This window comes from Eutrigla gurnardus (assembly GCF_963514095.1).
Source record: "Eutrigla gurnardus genome assembly, chromosome: 22".
NCBI classification, from domain to species: Eukaryota; Metazoa; Chordata; class Actinopteri; order Perciformes; family Triglidae; genus Eutrigla; species Eutrigla gurnardus.
Window position 1 is genome coordinate 14,539,430 of NC_139933.1, and position 18,757 is coordinate 14,558,186.

General features: G+C 42.1%; 1 protein-coding gene across 2 annotated transcripts in view; it reads left to right on the forward strand.

Moving 5' to 3' along the window:
• LOC311032573 (glutamate receptor ionotropic, delta-1-like) overlaps nucleotides 1–18,757 on the forward strand; it is a 388,903-nt gene that overhangs the window by 320,302 nt on the left and 49,844 nt on the right. For both annotated transcript variants that reach the window (XM_084039468.1, XM_084039469.1), the window contains exons 7-8: nucleotides 3,372–3,533; nucleotides 7,387–7,506. In XM_084039468.1, the coding sequence (XP_083895594.1) occupies nucleotides 3,372–3,533; nucleotides 7,387–7,506 (282 nt within the window). The remainder of the gene's footprint in view (nucleotides 1–3,371; nucleotides 3,534–7,386; nucleotides 7,507–18,757) is intronic.

Consider the following 18,757-nt stretch of genomic DNA (forward strand, 5'->3'; position numbering starts at 1 on the left):
CTGGTAATTGGACACCGGATCTACACAGACTTCAGATCTGTCTGAGTGAATCTGCTTTTCACAGGTGACTTGTGGGTAATTGAAGATGCAAAAGCCATTTTGTTTCATCACGTTCTCCCTCTGATGCGTCTAATAATGCAGCTCCAGAGTTTCACACTGTGACGCTCTACGTTTCCCTCAGTGCTGCGTTGTGTCTTTTCAAAATAAACTTCCGTCTTCACAGGAAGTTAGCTTTAGACAACAAAAAATCCTTAATGAGGTTGAGGAAAAGTCTGTGATTGACTCTAACTTAATTGATTAAAGAGTCATGTGACTATAGACACTATCATTAATTCGGTTCTGTGTCTTTGTAGTTCTTTCGTGGTTATTTGTGGTCAGTTTGAGTCTCTTCTGGTTGGTGAGTTTCTCCTCGAGGAAAGTTTTGTCCTATAACAGTCTTATACAGATAGTTTGGGTTCAACCTTCATTGTATTCAGGTCTGTCGTCCAACGAATAATTTTCATTAACTTGAACGTTCAGAGGGCCTTCAGATGATCCTTGAAAAATGATTACCTCCGGTTAGAAATTAGGGTTCTCAAACTCTGAATTTGTGTCATGTATTTATTCGTTCTGAATCCTTTGTGTCCCTGAATCACTAAAACCGCTCAAAAATAATGTCATAAATTCCCCTCAGTTTCTCTTGTGAAGGACAGACAGATTTTCAACAAATATGAAAAAAAAGAAAAAGTATTACATGCAAATTAAAACCAAAGATTCACAAATACATCAAGGCCACAATTTAGTCATTAAAATGCCTTAATTAATAATTAGATAATAATGAGATGGGGCAATTCAAATGATCAGATTATTAAATGAAAGGGAAAGTTAAGGGAAAGCAGCCGTCTTGTTTTAATACTTCATCCTGCTGCTCCTCCAGATCTATAGATCTAAACTGCCTCTGGTTCCTCTGAGAGCCACATCTCTATCTGACTCATCCCATCTTTATTTAAGAGCGTCTGGTGTGGCGCCTAGGGAGCAACAAATCTCTGATACACATTCATAAGGCCGCCCACACTCGAGCGCTGTGTACATACAGTCCATGCTGGTGTCCAACCAGGACACGCAAACATCAGACCCACTGATCCCAGAGTAGCATTGTGGTCTTTGGTTTTAGTCTCCAGTTCATAGCTGAGTCGTTACTCCTGACTGAAGTGTCAGTGTTTTTTATTTCTGGACGTATTCCAGTAAATCACATTTAAAGATGGCGTTTGTAATCTTCTTCCAAAACACTGTTGGTTTTATTTGTTGAAATTTACATTTAAATCCTGGAATCCGGGCGTGGCTTAGGAGGGTGTCGACGGCTTCTTCTTCTTCTTTACTCCCTTGTACTTTCTCTCTCCCTTCATTTTTTCCACCGTATATCTTCTTCAATTCACTTTATTTCTTCTGTTTCATTTTTGTCTTTATTTCACTTTTCTGCATTTTCCTAGTTTCCCATGTTTATTCTCGCTTTAACTTTTTTGCCCTATCTCATCCATCCTTGTCTTTCTCCCTGAATCACGCACCACCCAAAAGATGTCCACCTTGTCCATCCATCTCTCTCACTCACCTTAACCTTTGTTGAACGTCTCCGTCCTCACATGTAACCTTCAGGGAGGCAGGTAAAGGAGGGCGTTTGTCTCAATAATTTATGCAAAAACAGGATGAAATGCTCCGCCCGCCGGCTGTAAATGGAAGTTTTTCCAGGAATTAAAGCTGAAACAATTATCAAGCTGCAAGTTTATGTGAGTTTGTGAAATCTCTGAAGCTGTAATGTAATCGCCTTTGTGGCAAGATGACATCATTAACCTGGCAACCATGTTTCAATCAAAAGGCAAAGTCTTTCACCTCGGTTTTTAAAGTTGATATTGAAAATGTAAAAGGGGTCCTGATAAGAATGTCAGCCTGGTCTCCTAAAAATAAGTTCCCACACTAAAAAACTTGCATGGTGAATCATGTTTTGCTCTAAAATAGCTTCAAACGAGTCCACATAGGGAGGAAGTCAGGGTGGACTTTCACCCAGGAGACCACTGTCCATGTTTACTAAACCTTATTATGTATGTTCATCAGCATTTTTTTTTTTTGTCTGATTGGTCCAGAATAAAAAAAATGTTTGGTGTAATGGTGACTTTGGCAGTTAAGTTGTGTGGGAACGTTGACTAGGAGACGGAGGTGAAACGAGTCCCACACTGATTAATGTGTAACACTGCATTCGTTTTGGGTAACGGCACTAAAAGCAACAACTGTGCTTCATCCTGTTCACAGTTAGCAAATATGTTATTTTTCTTGTCTAAATCTGTCTGAGAAGAGCAAAATGCAGTTATTTTTCTCAAAAATGATGTTTTGACACAAACTGCAGCTTCTGTGTCGAACACCTGACAGCCGGTTCAGATGTGACAGCAGGTTTGTGTTTTACATTTGGGGCGCAGATTGCAGCTTTGCAAAAACACAAAGTATCCTGCAGCATCAGTCTTTTTTCTCTTCGGATTTCAGCCTTTTGATGACAAAAGAGTGTGTGTGTGTGTGTGTGTGTGTGTGTGTGTGTCCTCGGGTGGCGTGCTGCGTGGACTTCATGCCAGTCAGCCGGACTCATCTGGACACAGCGATGCTCATTTGTCACCCTGCGTTTGGTCTCTGCTCTCTGCTTTGACGTGTGTGTGAGTGAGTGTGTGATTTGTCAAAGTGTGTTTCCTCGACCCTCCGCAGCCGAGGGAGAGACACGACATGATCACATGTGGACAGGCTGCCTACAAGCTGACTGTGTGTGTGTGTGTGTGTGTGTGTGCTTCGAGCCAGCAGATGATGCACCACCCAGCTGTGTCACACATGTGGCCAGCGTGCAGCATAGATGACACTCGATGTTTTCAAGTGCCGCTAATGGTCGATATCGTCCCACAATGCAATGCACAAAGAGTATTTTCAAATGGGTAGCGTAGGGTTTAAGTGAGCTTCGGGAAAACACAATTGTTGAATTGTTAGAAAATGTGTTGATTTTTCGTGTTAAAGGTTTATTAACATGATTTTCACATCACTAACAGCATAAACGGTATTAAAGATTTTGGTTTATTTCACTTCCATTACACATCTTCTTTCAAAAAAGTGCCTTAAAGCTGCATTCTGTCTTGTATAGAAGTCTTCTCTCTTGATTTATTATCTCGGTAAACATTGTAAACATGAGTTTATGGTCTCAATCTCTAGTTTCAAGTCTTCTTCAATCCAGCATGATGTTCATTTAGTACATTATGGTCCATTTAGAGTCAAACAGACCAGAAAGCAGGGGGAATTTCAGAAAACTAACATTGAGCAAATATACATATGTTGTAAAGGTCGTCTATGTGTCCCTGCCTCTCCAGGTGTCCAACCTCTACCTGTACGACAGCGTGCTGATGCTCGCCAACGCCTTCTACAGGAAGCTGGAGGACAGGAAGTGGCACAGCATGGCGAGCCTCAACTGTATTCGGAAGTCCACCAAGCCGTGGAACGGAGGCTGGTCCATGCTTGAGACCATCCAGAAGGTACCGAAGGCTTTTTATTCACCTCGTGTCTCGTGATGCTTTCAGGGCCGCATCAGAACATGCAAACTGTTTCATTAGTCCATTTACTGAAGCATCTGGTTCACCAAACATATATGCAAATATTCAATTTGTTATTAATGAACATTTTGTTTTTGTTATGTTGCAAATAGATATAATTTCCCTCAAAAATGTTTCTGAAATGAAGCTGAAATGTAGCAATGACCATCCCTCCTCAACCCCGATGTGCATGGAAATCCCATCGAACCTCAACCCGCGGCCTCTAATTGGTGAACGATGCTTCTCAACCGAGCTGATGAGTCCCTCTGAGCTCCGAGAGCTCTGTTTTATTCATAAACATCTCTGAGTTTCGTTGGCGTCTCTCATGGTTTGTAATGACCAGCGAGCTTGTTAGTGATCCTCCTCCAGTTGTGTTCAAGGCCGTCATTAATATATTATAATATATATCACCCAGAATATTCAAATATGCTCAACATCTCCCCCCAATGAATTCATAGATATGTATATCATAAATCAATATGTATCGCAACAGGCCACCATGCACTGTGAGAATAAATCATGAGCAGCTGTAATCATCATCAGAACCAAACGTAACAAGTTCACTATCTGGTTGCGGCGTTGCGTCTACAGGACTTCCTGTCGAAGCTTCAGATGGGCGTCAGCTCGTAGAGAAGGCTTGAACGTCCACGTTTTCTCTGAGGTCGACATATTACTAGCGGTGGAGGAAGGACTCACGTCTTGTAACTCGAGTAGTAGCAATACTACATTAGTAAAATACTCTGTTGCTGGAACAAAATATCTATAAAGATCTCTCTCTCTTTCTCTCTCTCTCTCTCTCTTTCTTTCTCTCTCTGTCTCTCTCTCTCTCTCTCTCTCTCTCGCTGTATCTCTCTGTCTCTCTCTCTCTCTCTCCTTGTATCTAATTTCTCAAAAACCACATCCATTACTCTCTGTGCCTCTTCTTATGTCGTAGACATAATGATTGTGTCATCGGCGTATAGCAGAACCAAAAGCTGGATGTATAAAAACCCATTACGCTGTCATCAAAATGAAAAGGCTGAAGGATATTCTCTCTCCTCACTGATAAATAATGCAAACAGCAGCAGGGATACATTCTCACCCTGTCTAACCTCTACCCCCTCAGAAGTAATACCGTAAAGAAATATACACCATTCTGATGATACTTTCCTATTTAACTTTGAGCGTTTCCTTTTAATTCTTTTTTTTCTCGTGACTTTCAGCACAGAAAGTCGTTTCTAGAGTCAGAATGTAACATCTCATACGAGAGCAACGCGTCCCGCTTCCCCCGAACTCCAACAACGGCGTCTCCCCAGCAACTCTGCTGATGAGATGGAAAATGACTTTGTGGGCTGATGGCGAAACACACTTCCACTCTCTGCTTGATGCCGTTCACTTCCTGTGTATGTTGAATGTGTATGTGTGAATCGAGTCAGGAGCCTGAATGTACCTGATATGATGTACTGTCTATCTTCAGCAGCCACCAGCAGCTAATGGATGCTGTTCAACATACTGTAGTTATTTGACATGTTTCCTTTACATACAAGCCTTCTGCTGTCTGCAGCTGCAAGGCAGGCTTTTCACCTCCACAAGTCTGGACAGTAGTAGTAGTAGTAGTAGTAGTAGTAGTAGTAGTAGTAGTAGTAGTACTAGTACGAAAAGTGGTAGTAGTATAGAATATAGAAATTCTCATAAACAACAAATATAACCACAAAATATATATCACATGTCTGAAAGGAGTTGGAAGATGTTTTTAGTCCTACCTCTTCTCCACGACTCAAACAATTGAATCACGCCCTATTGAATCTAGCCACGCCCTATTGAATCTAGCTCAGTGCTCACAAGATGACAGTGTAAACAATTCCCCACATTTCAAACACAGACATCAAGAAGCAAAGATGACGGACTAAAACCCACATCTAGAAATTGCAACCTAACGTGAACAATATGTATCGCACATGAACCGAGGTTGCTGGGATTGATAGTAAAGCAACTACGGCACGATGTTTTGTATGTTGATACCCGAACGCAAGAATCGTAATATGCAACTGGAACACTTTCACAAGAGAACTGCATAATAGTGCTTATAGAACGGACGTTGTTAGAGTAGTCACATTTAATTTAGCTGAAATGATTTCAGTCTTTTCCAGCAGATGAGACGTTTGTTTGACCTGCTTGCTTGTTGCAGGTGTAATCGCTTGTTTTCATGCTGTAACTTGATGCTTTATGGCGCCTCTCATGACCTTTCCTCTCCATTACAAACAAGCTTTTCCATCAGAGTTAGACCCGCTGACAGACCTGAGATAGAGGTAGGTAGACAGGCAGACAGGCAGTGATACAGTCAGGTGACGTCTCTTTATTACTGGAAGACAGATGGCCGACTGGAAGCATCGCTGACTTTGTAGCAAAGCCGCTCGCCAACCCCCAAACAAACATGATCCAACATTATTTTCCTCCAGGTGATGCTTGGCTGCGACCTTTGCGGCTGACGGGGGAACATTTAGGTGTCGGCCCGCGGTGACGGGAGCCTTCAGTCTCGCTTTTACGTGAACTGATGGAAGCCACGAAGCCACATTTCATCCGTGGCCTTTTCAGTGAAACGGCGGCGGTGTTCGGCTCGCCTTCATGCCTTACGGTGTTTCATGTTACGCCTCAAAAGTGGTTGTATGAGGAAGCTAAACAACAAGGTTTTTAGTCAGTTTTGGAGGTGTTTCCTGTCATTGCATGCAGGGTGTCCTTTCAAAATAAAGTGCCAATGATTTATTTTTGGCTTTTCTTGTTTAAGTTTAGGAAAAACGTGTTATTTGGGTTAAAATAAGTACATATCTTATGTGAACTGCATGTGTGATGTTCAATATATACGTGTCCTGAAATAAGTAAACGTTGACTTGATCTCACATCCTCGCACTTTATACCACGTTCAGCTCAGGGATGTCCAACAAAGACAGATACATGGTGCTAATAATGATTGCAGATGATGCATATGAGAGGATAATGCCTATGGGACCTTATTTCAGAACACATATCTTTAGTCAACGGAGAGAGGCAAATATTTTTCTGAATTACACGTTTGATTTTTGTCAATTTAAAATAATTTTGGTCATTAAAAACCCAAAATGGATTTGTCTCTTGCCGTTGACCAGAGTGTCTAATGATGACGATGCTTATAAAGAGAACTGAGACGGCGTCGGAGGCCATGATGTCTCTCCGGGGGCTTATTGATGTGCTGTGAGGCGAGGGCCACTGATCAAGCGTTGGTGTTTTACGAGTTTGGAGTGGGACCGAGTTGGTTTTGTTTCTCTCTCCTCACCTTCACCCCCCCCCCCCCCCCGTACTAGTTTCCTCATCGTTACTCTTTCAGACCCTTTTAAATGTCTCCTCCCGTCTCTCTATGTCGCTTCATTATATTTTATCTGAGTGAACATTAAAGTTTTAAGGTCTCTTCTAGTGCGGCTACAAGATAAAATACGCTTTAATAAAGTCGCTGCTCTTTGGTTTGTGCTGCAGCGTGTTGCCTTCGAAGTCCTCCACAATAACAACTATGAGTCCAACCGCCAGGAGGGGAAAAAACACGAGATAAATAATCAATTATAAAAATATGACATGACACCACTGTGGTTCCTTCAGTTTTCACAACAGAAATAACTTTGTTAAAGTTTAATTAATTCCCTCTCAAATTTCATCTCAAAGCTGTTCATGACAACTGAATGAGTCCCATTAAAGTTAAAGGTCAAGATGAAGGTGAACGTTCATGTGTTCAGATAAAAGTGTATATACAAGTCACCTCTCTCTCTCTCTCCGTCTCTCGTCCCTCCAGGGCAACATCTCCGGTCTGACTGGTACGATGGACTTCAAGGACAGCGGCGCCAACTCTCACGTCCAGTTCGAGATCCTCGGCTCCAGCTTCAGCGAGACCTTCGGCAAGGACATCAAGAGGGTGAGTTCACAGAGTTTTGATTTCGGTCGAGCGAAGTGCAAAAAGCGGCGGTGCGAAGCGGTGCACATTCTTGTTGCATTTTGTTGACATTTTTGGGTCAAAGTTTTTCACTGAGAGGAGTTTGGATTTCTCTTTGTATCACTCTGAAAATCAGAAAAATACTGTCAACAACCATTTTCATATTTTTATTAATAAAATGAATAAATAACTAAACCTTCAGACAGGAATGAGACCGGAAAGTCTGGTGGATTTTAGAACCACTGAAGTGGAGATATCTGGCTCAGAGTCTGAGAAAAAAAAGAAACAGCCTTTAAAGATGTGGATTTAAATATTTGCGAAAAATAGATATCACGCAGTTAGTCACATTAAGCCAATTATTGTTTTGTAGTGAAAGTTTTCTGTAATGTTATGTGTAAATATGAAAATGCCAAATTCTATCTATCTATTCTATCTAATAGTAATGGTTTTGCTTTCCACTAGTCTGAAAGAAAACGTGTTGTGGAAGCTAAATGGACCGAAATCCCAAAATGCACCGGTGCATGAAATACAAAACAAGATAGAACTTTTGTAGTAAATGATATGCAGTGTTGGGAGTAACGCGTTACAAAAGTAATGCATTACTGTAATGTATTACGTTTTGCTGTAACGCGGTAATGTAAGGCATTACAAAAAAAAAACCTCAGTAACGCGCGTTACAATGCATTTTAAACCCGAAATCAATTGACTCTACATTCGCGATCGCGAGATGGGCATACGCTCCACTTTTGGAAAAGTGTGAAAGCCGGTCCGTGTAACTCTACACTATGTTAATTAAGCGCTGTTGTTAGCAGGCTCCATGAGCTGGAAGCCGACTCACGGAGCGGGTCAGAGCGCAGCTGACCCGGCACACCGAGGATCAACAGCTGAGGGGCGGCAGCGAAAAGGCGGAGGCTCCGATTCTCCCCCTCGGTTTTGGACCGCTTTTATGTCCGCGTCATAACGCTTTTGGTGCGAGTTTAAAACAGTAGGTTTAGTTCAAAACGCAAGCGTCAGACGCTGTCAGAGCGTTTATGAACAGTGTTTTAGAGCTCCCCTAAATGTCTCAGGTAGGCTTTCAGGTAATTTCGCAGCATAACACAGTGCCTTCAAGACGTACGGACAATCTGGAATGAAAAATGGACTGTTATTTCATTCCCGAATCCCATTCATGAACACAATATCTAATATCAGTTAACGAGTCATTTTCCGTTTCTCGTTTCCGTTTTTAAAACGAATAACGGGATACGAGTAATTTTCCGTTTTTCGTTCTTTTATTTTGAAACGAAAAACATCACATCCTGCTGTGTAATGAGCTGCATTGAACACAAGAAGATCTATTGAGAACAAAAAATCCATATTTCCTTTTATTTTGGCGAAAAGTAATGCAAAAGTAATGTAAAAGTAGTGTAATGCCTTACAATTCAAAGACAGTAATATTGTAATGTAACTAATTGCTTTGAAATGACAGTAACAAGTAATAAATAATGCATTATGCTTTTGAAGTAACTTGCCCAACACTGATGATGTGGTGTCCTGATATAAGAATATATTTGAGGCACAATTTTTCACAAAACTTCCCCAGGAAAGTTTCAGTGTAGCAGTCAAACAGTGGCTATGCTAATGTCTGCTAACTAGCTATGGTAGCTAAAGTACCTGTTAGCAGCCTGATTGGACTGAACTTCAGGATGTGCTTTGATGATGTCGGGCCGTACATTTACTACTACTACAACTAAGTACTGTACTCCACATAGTCTGGTCTGGTTTCTGGACTAATGTGAGCTACTATGGTACACATTTGCACACAAACATCCTAAAGTTAAACAGATGTATTCTGTGTGTCTGACCTCTTCTAACTCGCCGGGTTCGAGTGCAGAAACCAGCTCTGCAGGCTGTTTACTGTTGCTGAGCTGTCATGTCGGCCGTGTTGGAGCCGCTCGCTGATACGCAACACATCTTCTACATTAGTGCAGACGTTCCCAGCCTTCCTTCATTAAACCTTTAGACGCTTTAATGTACTGCTGGGGATCATCGGTAACAACGGAGGGAAGCCACTGAGTTTACAGCAGAGCAGGAAGGTCTAAGAGCTTCGTTCTGAACTGGGTCAGACCACTTCATATACTGGGTTCAGGTCTTCTAGCAGGACATCAGGTGTTAGTGTTGGAAGGAAGTAAAACAGAATACGCTTCGTTATCCTACTAAAATATAAGCAAAAAAAGTGTCAGTCCGGTGGATCGAGGGCACTCTGTCAGATTTTGAATGTTTACAAGTCTCACGCTCCTCCCCCACGACCACCGAGCTCCTTCCCCTCGACTCCGTGCCCTTTGAAATCCCTTAGATCACGCCGCCTTTGAAAGCGGGTCCGATGTTGACTCTGGTTTTCTTTTCCTTGGTTGTTTTGGACCTCCTCGTTTCGGTTTTTAACCGAGGAATTAGAAGCGTGTTGCTACTTCCCTCCGCCTCCCTCCTGTGATAGTGGTACGACCTGAGGGAGGAGGGGCTCTGTGTGTGCACGAACACAGCCCTGCATGCTGATTGGACAGGATGATCCGGGCGCTGTTGATTTTTTGCAAAACAAACAACAGGCTCTACGCACGTAGAGGTACGCTTTTCTTTCTAAAACTTGATGATTTATGTTGTTCTATCGGAGCTTAGTGTCTGCTTCGGTGAATATGATCAAAAAATGTTGCCGACTGGGACTTTAATATTAAATGTCTCCTCTACTTGTGTATTATATCCTAGTTTTGCAGTAAATAAACTAAACTAAAATATTCCAATAATCAGTTGAACGTCAGTGAGACACAAACACATTGAGAAAGATGAACGAGGAACTGCAGCAGCATCAAAAGGCTTCAGTCGCCATTAATTATCAGGAACGCCATATTCACATAAACAAACGTAGTGTGTTAAACACATGTAAGCAGATTTACATGAGAAGCTCTCCAGCTCATTAAATCCCACTCAGTGATATTTGCAGACGCGTGTCCTCAGGCCTGCTGTTAGTGCTGCTGTCTGATGACACTGATACAAGAGTTTCTGTGTGTGTGTGTGTGTGTGTGTGTGTGTGTGTGTGTGTGTGTGTGTGTGAGTGTGAGTGAGTGAGCAGACTGGTCTTCAGGCTTGTAAACACTCATGATGCCTGTCTGTTAGCATCGCTTGTTTTCGGATACAGCAGGTTTTAATGTAATTGATATTATTTAAATAGAGAATCCGGTCTGTTGTTTTCTTTGCATGGCTGCTCGATTCACAAGATGTCCAGACCAATACTTGTGAGGAGCTACTAGGGGCGTGGCTTAAGTGTGTGTGAGATGGCCTGCAACATCCGGTTCACCACCAGGCGGCGGGCTCTCTGGTTGTATAGAAGTCTATGAGAAAATTACTCTAATTCTGTATTATCTCAGTAAATATTGTAAACATGAGTTTATGGTCTCAATCTTTAGTTTCAAGTCTTCTTCAATCCAGCATGATGTTCATTTAGTACATTATGGTCCATTTAGAGTCCACCAGACCAGAAAGCAGGGGATGCTTTAGGGGCGGGGCTACCTGCTGATTGACAGGTCGCTAACACGCTACCAATGCAGTTAGCTACTAATATGATTTTAACACTTACCTGTAAATTTGACCTTGAATTATGAAGCTAACTTTGTTAGCAGCTTCAAGACAGAATCCACATTAGGGGTGGGAATCTCAATTCCAATAGATTCCGATTCAGGGATCAATGATTCGATTATAAACTGATTATCAATGCATCTACAATTTTTTTGTGTACATTCCCATGCATGATTTAAAAAAACAAAATCTGAATTTGCTTCTCATAGTTTGCTAGTAGCCCCCCCAGCGACCCTGAATACAGGATAAGCGGTAGACAATGGATGGATGGATGGATAGTTTGCTAGTCACTTCCTACTTTTGTGATAATCATTAAAGAAAATCTTCTAATCTTTTATTAAAGGAAAGCTTTTCTTTGTCACAAGTACATTGACTTGAGGGATATGAGCATATCCCTGAGATAAGAACAGTATACTGTTGCCGATATACAAATAAAAAGCTTTCAATGCAAAAATCAATGCAGCTTACATTTCAACACATAGTGGGATAGTATCTTACGTTTCATACAGAGATGAACAAACTAGGAGTAAAACCAGAGACTGTCCGTGTAACAAACAACATCAGTTTTGGATGTGTTTCGCGTTGCTGAGTTGGCTTCTTCTCCAGACAACCAGCTGCTGAGCATCATGGGTGTCGTAGTGTTTCAGATGAAACGAGGCAGAAACATAGAAGAGTGGTGGTCATGACTCAAACCTGCCTCACGGTTGTGTTATCCTGGAGAACAGCGGGGGAAATATACTTTGAGATGAATTTTATTGTAAATCCAAATTGCATTCTGGGAAATGTAGGAAGAAACACTGTAGGTTTAAGATAACTGAGTTCGCTCGCCTCCACTGATGATGGATTTCCTCATTCCTCCTCTTTGATTAACGAGCCTCTGCAGCTGCAGTGAAAAATTGAAAAGCTCTTCGCTTCATCGAGATAAAACTCTTATTTTCTTAGTGCGCAACAGCAACATATCTCAGGGCCTCATGGGAGCTGTAGTTGTTTGAAGAGTCACGTTAACGGTTCCTCCATGAGTGAAGCCGGTCATCATTTATACAACAGTGAGCTCCAACACTTCTCACTTCATTAATTTTTCCAATTATTGAAAAAGTTGTTTAACCATGTTGCGTTAACCTTGATTAACGGCGCCGCTGTCGAGGACGGCGAACACGCATCCCTCGCCGCTAAACCAATCAATATTTAACAGGATGAACGAGGTTTTAATTAACTCTCTCAAGAGTTTTACGTCCTCTGCCCATAAATGTGTGTAGCCGCCATTGTACAGTAAATCAATCAATACGGAGAAGGAGAATAACTTCAACCAGTGCATGTTGTTACCACCTTAACCTAGTGTAGTCTAATGTTAATATAAGACCTTCATTAAAAACTTCAAATAATTCCAAGTGAAAAGGAAAATAAAATAAAACATAGGAAAGGAAAGTGCAAAATAAATGTAAATAAAGAAACAGGAAATGAAATGAGGGGATGAGGAGGAGGAAGGAAAGAAAGAAAGAAAGGAAATGAAAAGGAGGATTTGGGCCATCGTAAAAAAAACAACAACCCATCAGGCTGAGAGAGAAGGATGAGGAACAAGGAGAGAATATTGAGAAAACAACGAGGAGAGAATAGAGCTGATGGATAGGAAGTGACGAGATCAGGGATACATTGATACTGAATTAACAGCCACGTGTGTGAGATCAGAGAAAATAAATAAAATCGTTCACAGACGGAAACGTGAATTTCTCATTTTCAGTTTAAAAATAGATTCTGGGAATCGAGCAAATCCACTCCAACGAGTCCGAACAATTACACTTATTAACATAATTACCATTTCTTTGTGCGTCAACAGTCGCCTGAATAACGTGATGTTCATGACATCATCATCGTACACATGTGCTTATCGTTAATGTGTTATTGTTAAACTGATATAGACACGCGTTTTGTAAAAGAAAGTGTTTTGAGTTGAAATTACGAAGTAAGTTAGTTTTGGTTTCACAAAGGACACAAACAACGGTCTCCTGGGTGAAAGTCCCTCGTTTGACCCCGTCGCAGACTTTTTGATTCAACGTATTTGCGAGAAACGTAAAAAAAAACTAAATTGACATTTCAGTTTAGTTGCTTGCAAGCAAAGTTTTTAGAAGACGAGGCAGTTTGTGTGTGCGCGCATGTGTGTGTGTGTGTGTGTGTGTGTGTGTGTATGCGTATGCGCACCCCTGCGCTTGTGTGTGTACATTTTAATAAAACATTCATATGAATTATTTTATTTACACTCATAGCAATTTAGATGATTTAGCAGCTTGCGGGTGTGTGAGGTTGTAGGGCAGACACACACGTACACACACGTACACACATATGCACACACTTGCACACACGGTTGCTGCAGTGATGAAGATTTAATCACCTGGCATCTCATTCTGAGTTATGCGTCCCTCCTGTGTTACATAATTGCTATTAGGAGAACACATGTCCAAGGCCCACACACACACACACACACACACACATATTATTATTACCCCAACCAGCACAGAAATACATCTCCAGCAGATACACATGAAGACCTCCCAGTTATTAGCCATCTCACCAGCAGGCAAGCAGGAAGACAGATTGTTGTTACCACTCGGTGCAAACGCCGGATTCACCAGCATGTATCTCAATAATCCAGATAAATGTCCACAACGCTGCCTTAAGATCAACATAAACTACAAGCAGCTTTTATATTAGTGCTGATGAAACCCCAGCTGACGTAGCATAAAGACAGAGATAGTCAGCGTGGGGCTGCTGGGACAAACAAATACAGGACTTTCATGAAAAGCTCAGAGATTTTCAAAATAAAGTGCTCAGATAAAAAAAAAAAAAAAACATCTTTAATCGAGGCGGGCGCATTCATCTGCACACACTCTCTCCTCATTGAGAACAATTGAATAAAAAAAGATGCTGGCACTGGGAAATAAACATTATGTGGATACCTATTTTCGAAGTTTATTTTGAAAAGAGACTTAATACATTTAATTAGCTGTACATTTCCTGTGAGCCTGGACATTTATTTTGAAACTTGGCGCTAGAGTTGAACCTAGCGTGTCATAGATTGAAGCGTTGGTCTTCATGGTTCTCTCCTACATCTCGATTGGTTGATTCAGGAATTTAGTACTTAATCCTTTTTAATCTTCAACCTGCATTTACAACAAGTTCTCACTCGGCAACATGTCAAAATACACTTGTCACAAGCTGTCTTTTCAAAATAAAGTTAAGTCTTCACAGGAAGTGAGGGTTAGACAATAAAACCACTAGCTTAGGTTTAGGGAAAGATCGTGATTGATGTTAAATTTGCTGGCTAGCGACTCACGTGGCTGTCCACACTAACGATTCACGTTACTAACGTGACAAAATGTCATCATTTACTTGAGGACACACACAGAAGTCTCCTGGATGAAAGTCCTGTTTGTTTGACCTGTCCACATCCCCTCCTTCCCTGTTTGGACTATCAATATATCTCTCTTCATACTACTTTGGTTTATCTACCCATAATGCAATGGGTGGAGCACTGACTAGGCTGTGTTGCATGACGCCTCGGCATTGAGAACGTCCCGTCTGTCTGACTGAAAGTGAGACAGGCGAAGCCTCCGGTTCATCTCGTGTTGGTGCATTTTCTGTTTCTGTTTGCGTGAGAGGAAGACGAGGCTGCTGGGAGTCGATCACACGCGGGGAAACTTTTATAGAGTTTCTGATGTGCGGGGGAGATATTGTCTGTCTGACACACACACACACACACACACACACACACACACACACACACACACACACACATACACACACACAGGGCTCATTTCCCCCCTCAGTGTTGGTGCTATCTAGATCTCCATCTCCCGATGCCGTTCACACCTCTCCTCCTCCTCTTGGGGCTACCCCCCCCCCCCCCCCTCCCTCCCGGCTCCAGATCACAGCTGATAGAGATTGAAATGTCATTTCACCCCCAGAAACCCGGTCCTCTCTCCGGTCCTCCAGACCTCCCCCGTGTGTTATTCCATCTCTCCGTCCTCACTTTTTCTCATCTCATTGACTTCTGATGTCTGTCGTCGGTAAAATCACCCTCCCACGAAAGAAACCCTATTTTTTGCATCCCCCTTCGATCGGCCGCGGCTGAACGCGCGTCAGAAGACATCACGCTCTCGCCCACGATCCTCGGAGGGAGTGTTGCTGTTTTTAATCAGACGGGCGTCCTCGCCCGTCGTGGCGACTACAGCAGACAGAAAACCTCTCTGACTCCGTTTTTAGCTCCGGTGTTTTCCAAACTAGTGCCTGAGGACTCTCAGGGGTCCTGCAGGGGGTCCTCAGCAGGTCTCAGCGAAATAAGGAAAGTTAAGAACTATTTAATTATGATCATAAACCAATTACTGACATGTCTATCAGCCTTTTTTCTCCAGTGGTTTGTTTTGCTACTGAGGCGCAATGCAACGCAACTAAATATACAGATTTATATCTACATTTGTTAAAAAGTGCTTGATTTTCTGCATTAAATATGTATTTAAATTGTCCGCATGCTCATATCTGTAAAAATCAAACTATTAAACATTTCTACACCTATTTGAACCACATTATAAAACCTTGTCTCCTACAAACTGATGTTCCCTGAAAACTAATCTTCTCTCTAAATGACCTTTTCGAGGGAAACATGTTTGTGTTGATTAATTTTTTTAATTGAAACTAAAGAAAGCGAGAAAGAAAAGCGCTATAAATAATGAAACGGAAAAGGCAAAAAGTCAGAAAGGTTTCCTTCGTCTCTAACTGGTGGGTTCAAGTTTACCATCAAACCTTTTTTACCTTCCATCAGTAGAAATATATGTTATAACTTATCTGATGATAATAATCATCATAATTTTGATTATTTGAAGCACATCAGAAATGTGTCGCTCCCACAAACTCGTGCAGGAAATGTTTAAATGAATAACAAAGAGCTTTTCGCAGTTTTGGCATCTTTTGTTTTCCTTCCATCACTCATTTATTCCATCATTTCTTTATTCACATATTTTCAGCCGAACTACAACTAATATCAAATATTAATAGAATTTCCAGTGCGTCCATGTTGTAAATACACCTTAAACAAGTCGTCATTTAGATTAGATTTGTGTTATTTCTCATATTCTTTTACATAATAATGACTTTATGTCACAGATTTCTTTCTATTCGTTGAATGAAGGCGTCTTTGTCTTGTCTTTGTCTCGTGATGCTTTTCTCTCTCCGTCTGTCTTTTTTCTCTCAGAGACAGGCTCAACATTTTCTGCAATTATTTAGTTAGATAGAAATTGCCCACCCATTCGTCCGTAATGGGAGCGCATTGTTACCAGGCGTTCTGAAATGAATCCATTCGAAATTGCTGGAGAAACCGAAATGAGCCTCAGACGGCATTAATTGCAAATCCCCCGAGGTAATTCAGAGTCGTTAACAACAATTTGTGCCTTTTGAAAACTCGGCGCTCGCTAATTTGTGTGAATAATACATATAACGAGATATATATCTTTCTCTCCTCTTACAATTTTTTAAATTTTTCAAAGCCAAGATGGAAAGTTTCTTGTTTCTATCAGATGTGAGCAGCAATGAGCAACCACCGCCATCCCATAATGATGTCACCAATCAGGCTCAGATCACGACAGGACTGAGAACGAATGACAGGAAACACATGTGATGTTTGCATTTCTGAGAGGATTTCATTGAAAATGTGGGGAATATATGAAACGTCCTATGTTGACATGGATTCCCAGGAATTAACTAAATAAATAAAACCCTTCAGCCCTTCAGGCACGGCCACGACCTGTTATGTTTCTAAAGAAACACTTGATTTAGATGTATAGGTTCAATATCCTCAGAGGAACTGCAGAGATGTCATTGATTCATACCTGATAGGCGAGACAAAACATTTGTTATAATAAGCAATAGAAAATCCAAGAAACTTGCAACATATTCTGAACGAAGTATTGGTTTTGTATCAGCACCCGGCCCAAATGGAGGTGCAATGAAACTGGAAATACTTATAATCAGTGGTGGCTGTTCAATAGAGGGCACTAGGGCACAGCTCACTCTGTTGCACATGAAGAAGAAGCAAAACTGTTTTAATTACTTTTACACATACTACTCACAAAAAGTTAGGGATATTTGGCTTTTGGGTGAAATGTACCATGAAAGTAGGACATTTAAGTTGAAGCATGCAATGGTGACTTCCTCATCTCAAACTATTTATTGAAACAAAAGCCAGCAGCAGTGGTGTGTATACCACAACAACACATGTCAATGTCTCAATAACTTGTCATGTGACCAAAGTACGTCCACTTTTCTGCCTTTCTGGGACTCTTCCAGTCTCTGGGCCCTAGTTTCGTAGACCAGGCGCAGTCCGCTCTCAGCGCACCTGCGCCACGCCGACGGGGTGTGTCTGCCTGGACTTTGCAAGTTTCGTGCACCGCGCAGGCTCGCGCAGGCACACCTCCCGTCTCGCCCACCGGCGCAAGTGGGAAAGAGGGAGGAGAAGAAGGCGTGAGTGGGAGACGAGGAGGAGACGAGGCGTGGACTGGGATTAATACAGCCGGTTCAGATCTTCACCAATCAAATGAGCTCCTCTCCTCTCCTTTAATGCGTTAGGGGAGGTTCAGTGCAAGATCCGTCACTTGACAACCCGATGACAGAAGCGCTCCCACCACACGCATCACGCGTATCATAATAATAACAATGCCCATATTATAAAAAACAGGAGAGAGAGAGGGAGATGTTTTGGTCCGAGAGGCTGAGTTTCCGTTACGCGTGCCATCCGCCTTTGATCTGACGTCAGATGTGACGGGACAATCTATATAGATATAAATTCACGTGTTGATTCAGTTAGTTGCATTAAATAGTGTTTGTTGTGATTATGTATTGCATTTAAATGTGCCTGGAACTGTGGAAACCTGCCTGTGAGGTCTCGGTGACGTGTACGCACTGCGCGCCGTCAGCCAAACTTCCACTCCGCCAGCTGTGATTCGCCTTGAATGAATGGACTTTATTTACGCCTTGCGCCGAGAGTAGACCAGGTTGGAGCTGGCGAGCTTTCAGCGCAGTCTCGGCGAGGCTTTTTGCCACGAAACTTCCGCTACGCCAAGCTGAATCTGTGACGCCTCCCCCTGCTGCGCCACCACACCCATCTTGGCGCAGGCGATCCACCAAACTGCCAAACTGACCGTGCGCAAGGCTGCGCTGGTCGAAACTTGCATTACGCCGGCTCCGCCACCCTCCGCCGCCCTGCGCTGCGCCACGAAACTAGGGCCCTCTGTGTTTCCGTAGCAACCTGCTGATGACACTCTGTGACTCTCTAAGCTCATTGGCCACTTCCCTCTGACAACATCCTGTTTGAAGCATCACATGGCGAGGTGCTGTTGATCACTTGTTAGGTATCGTCTTGGTCTCATGATGTCAAAATGTCAACAGCATGATCAAAACGACTGTTTAAATACCAATTCTAATTGAATCAGGACATTGTTTGGTTGATTCAAGGATCAAACACATGTTTGAATTTTGCCGTTCAGTTCCGTGTTAGAGAACAGCATGTTGTGCAAAAAGCACTGAAACATTGAAAAGTTAGACATGTGCATTCAAAAGTTTAGAGAAGGTCAAATTAAGTTTG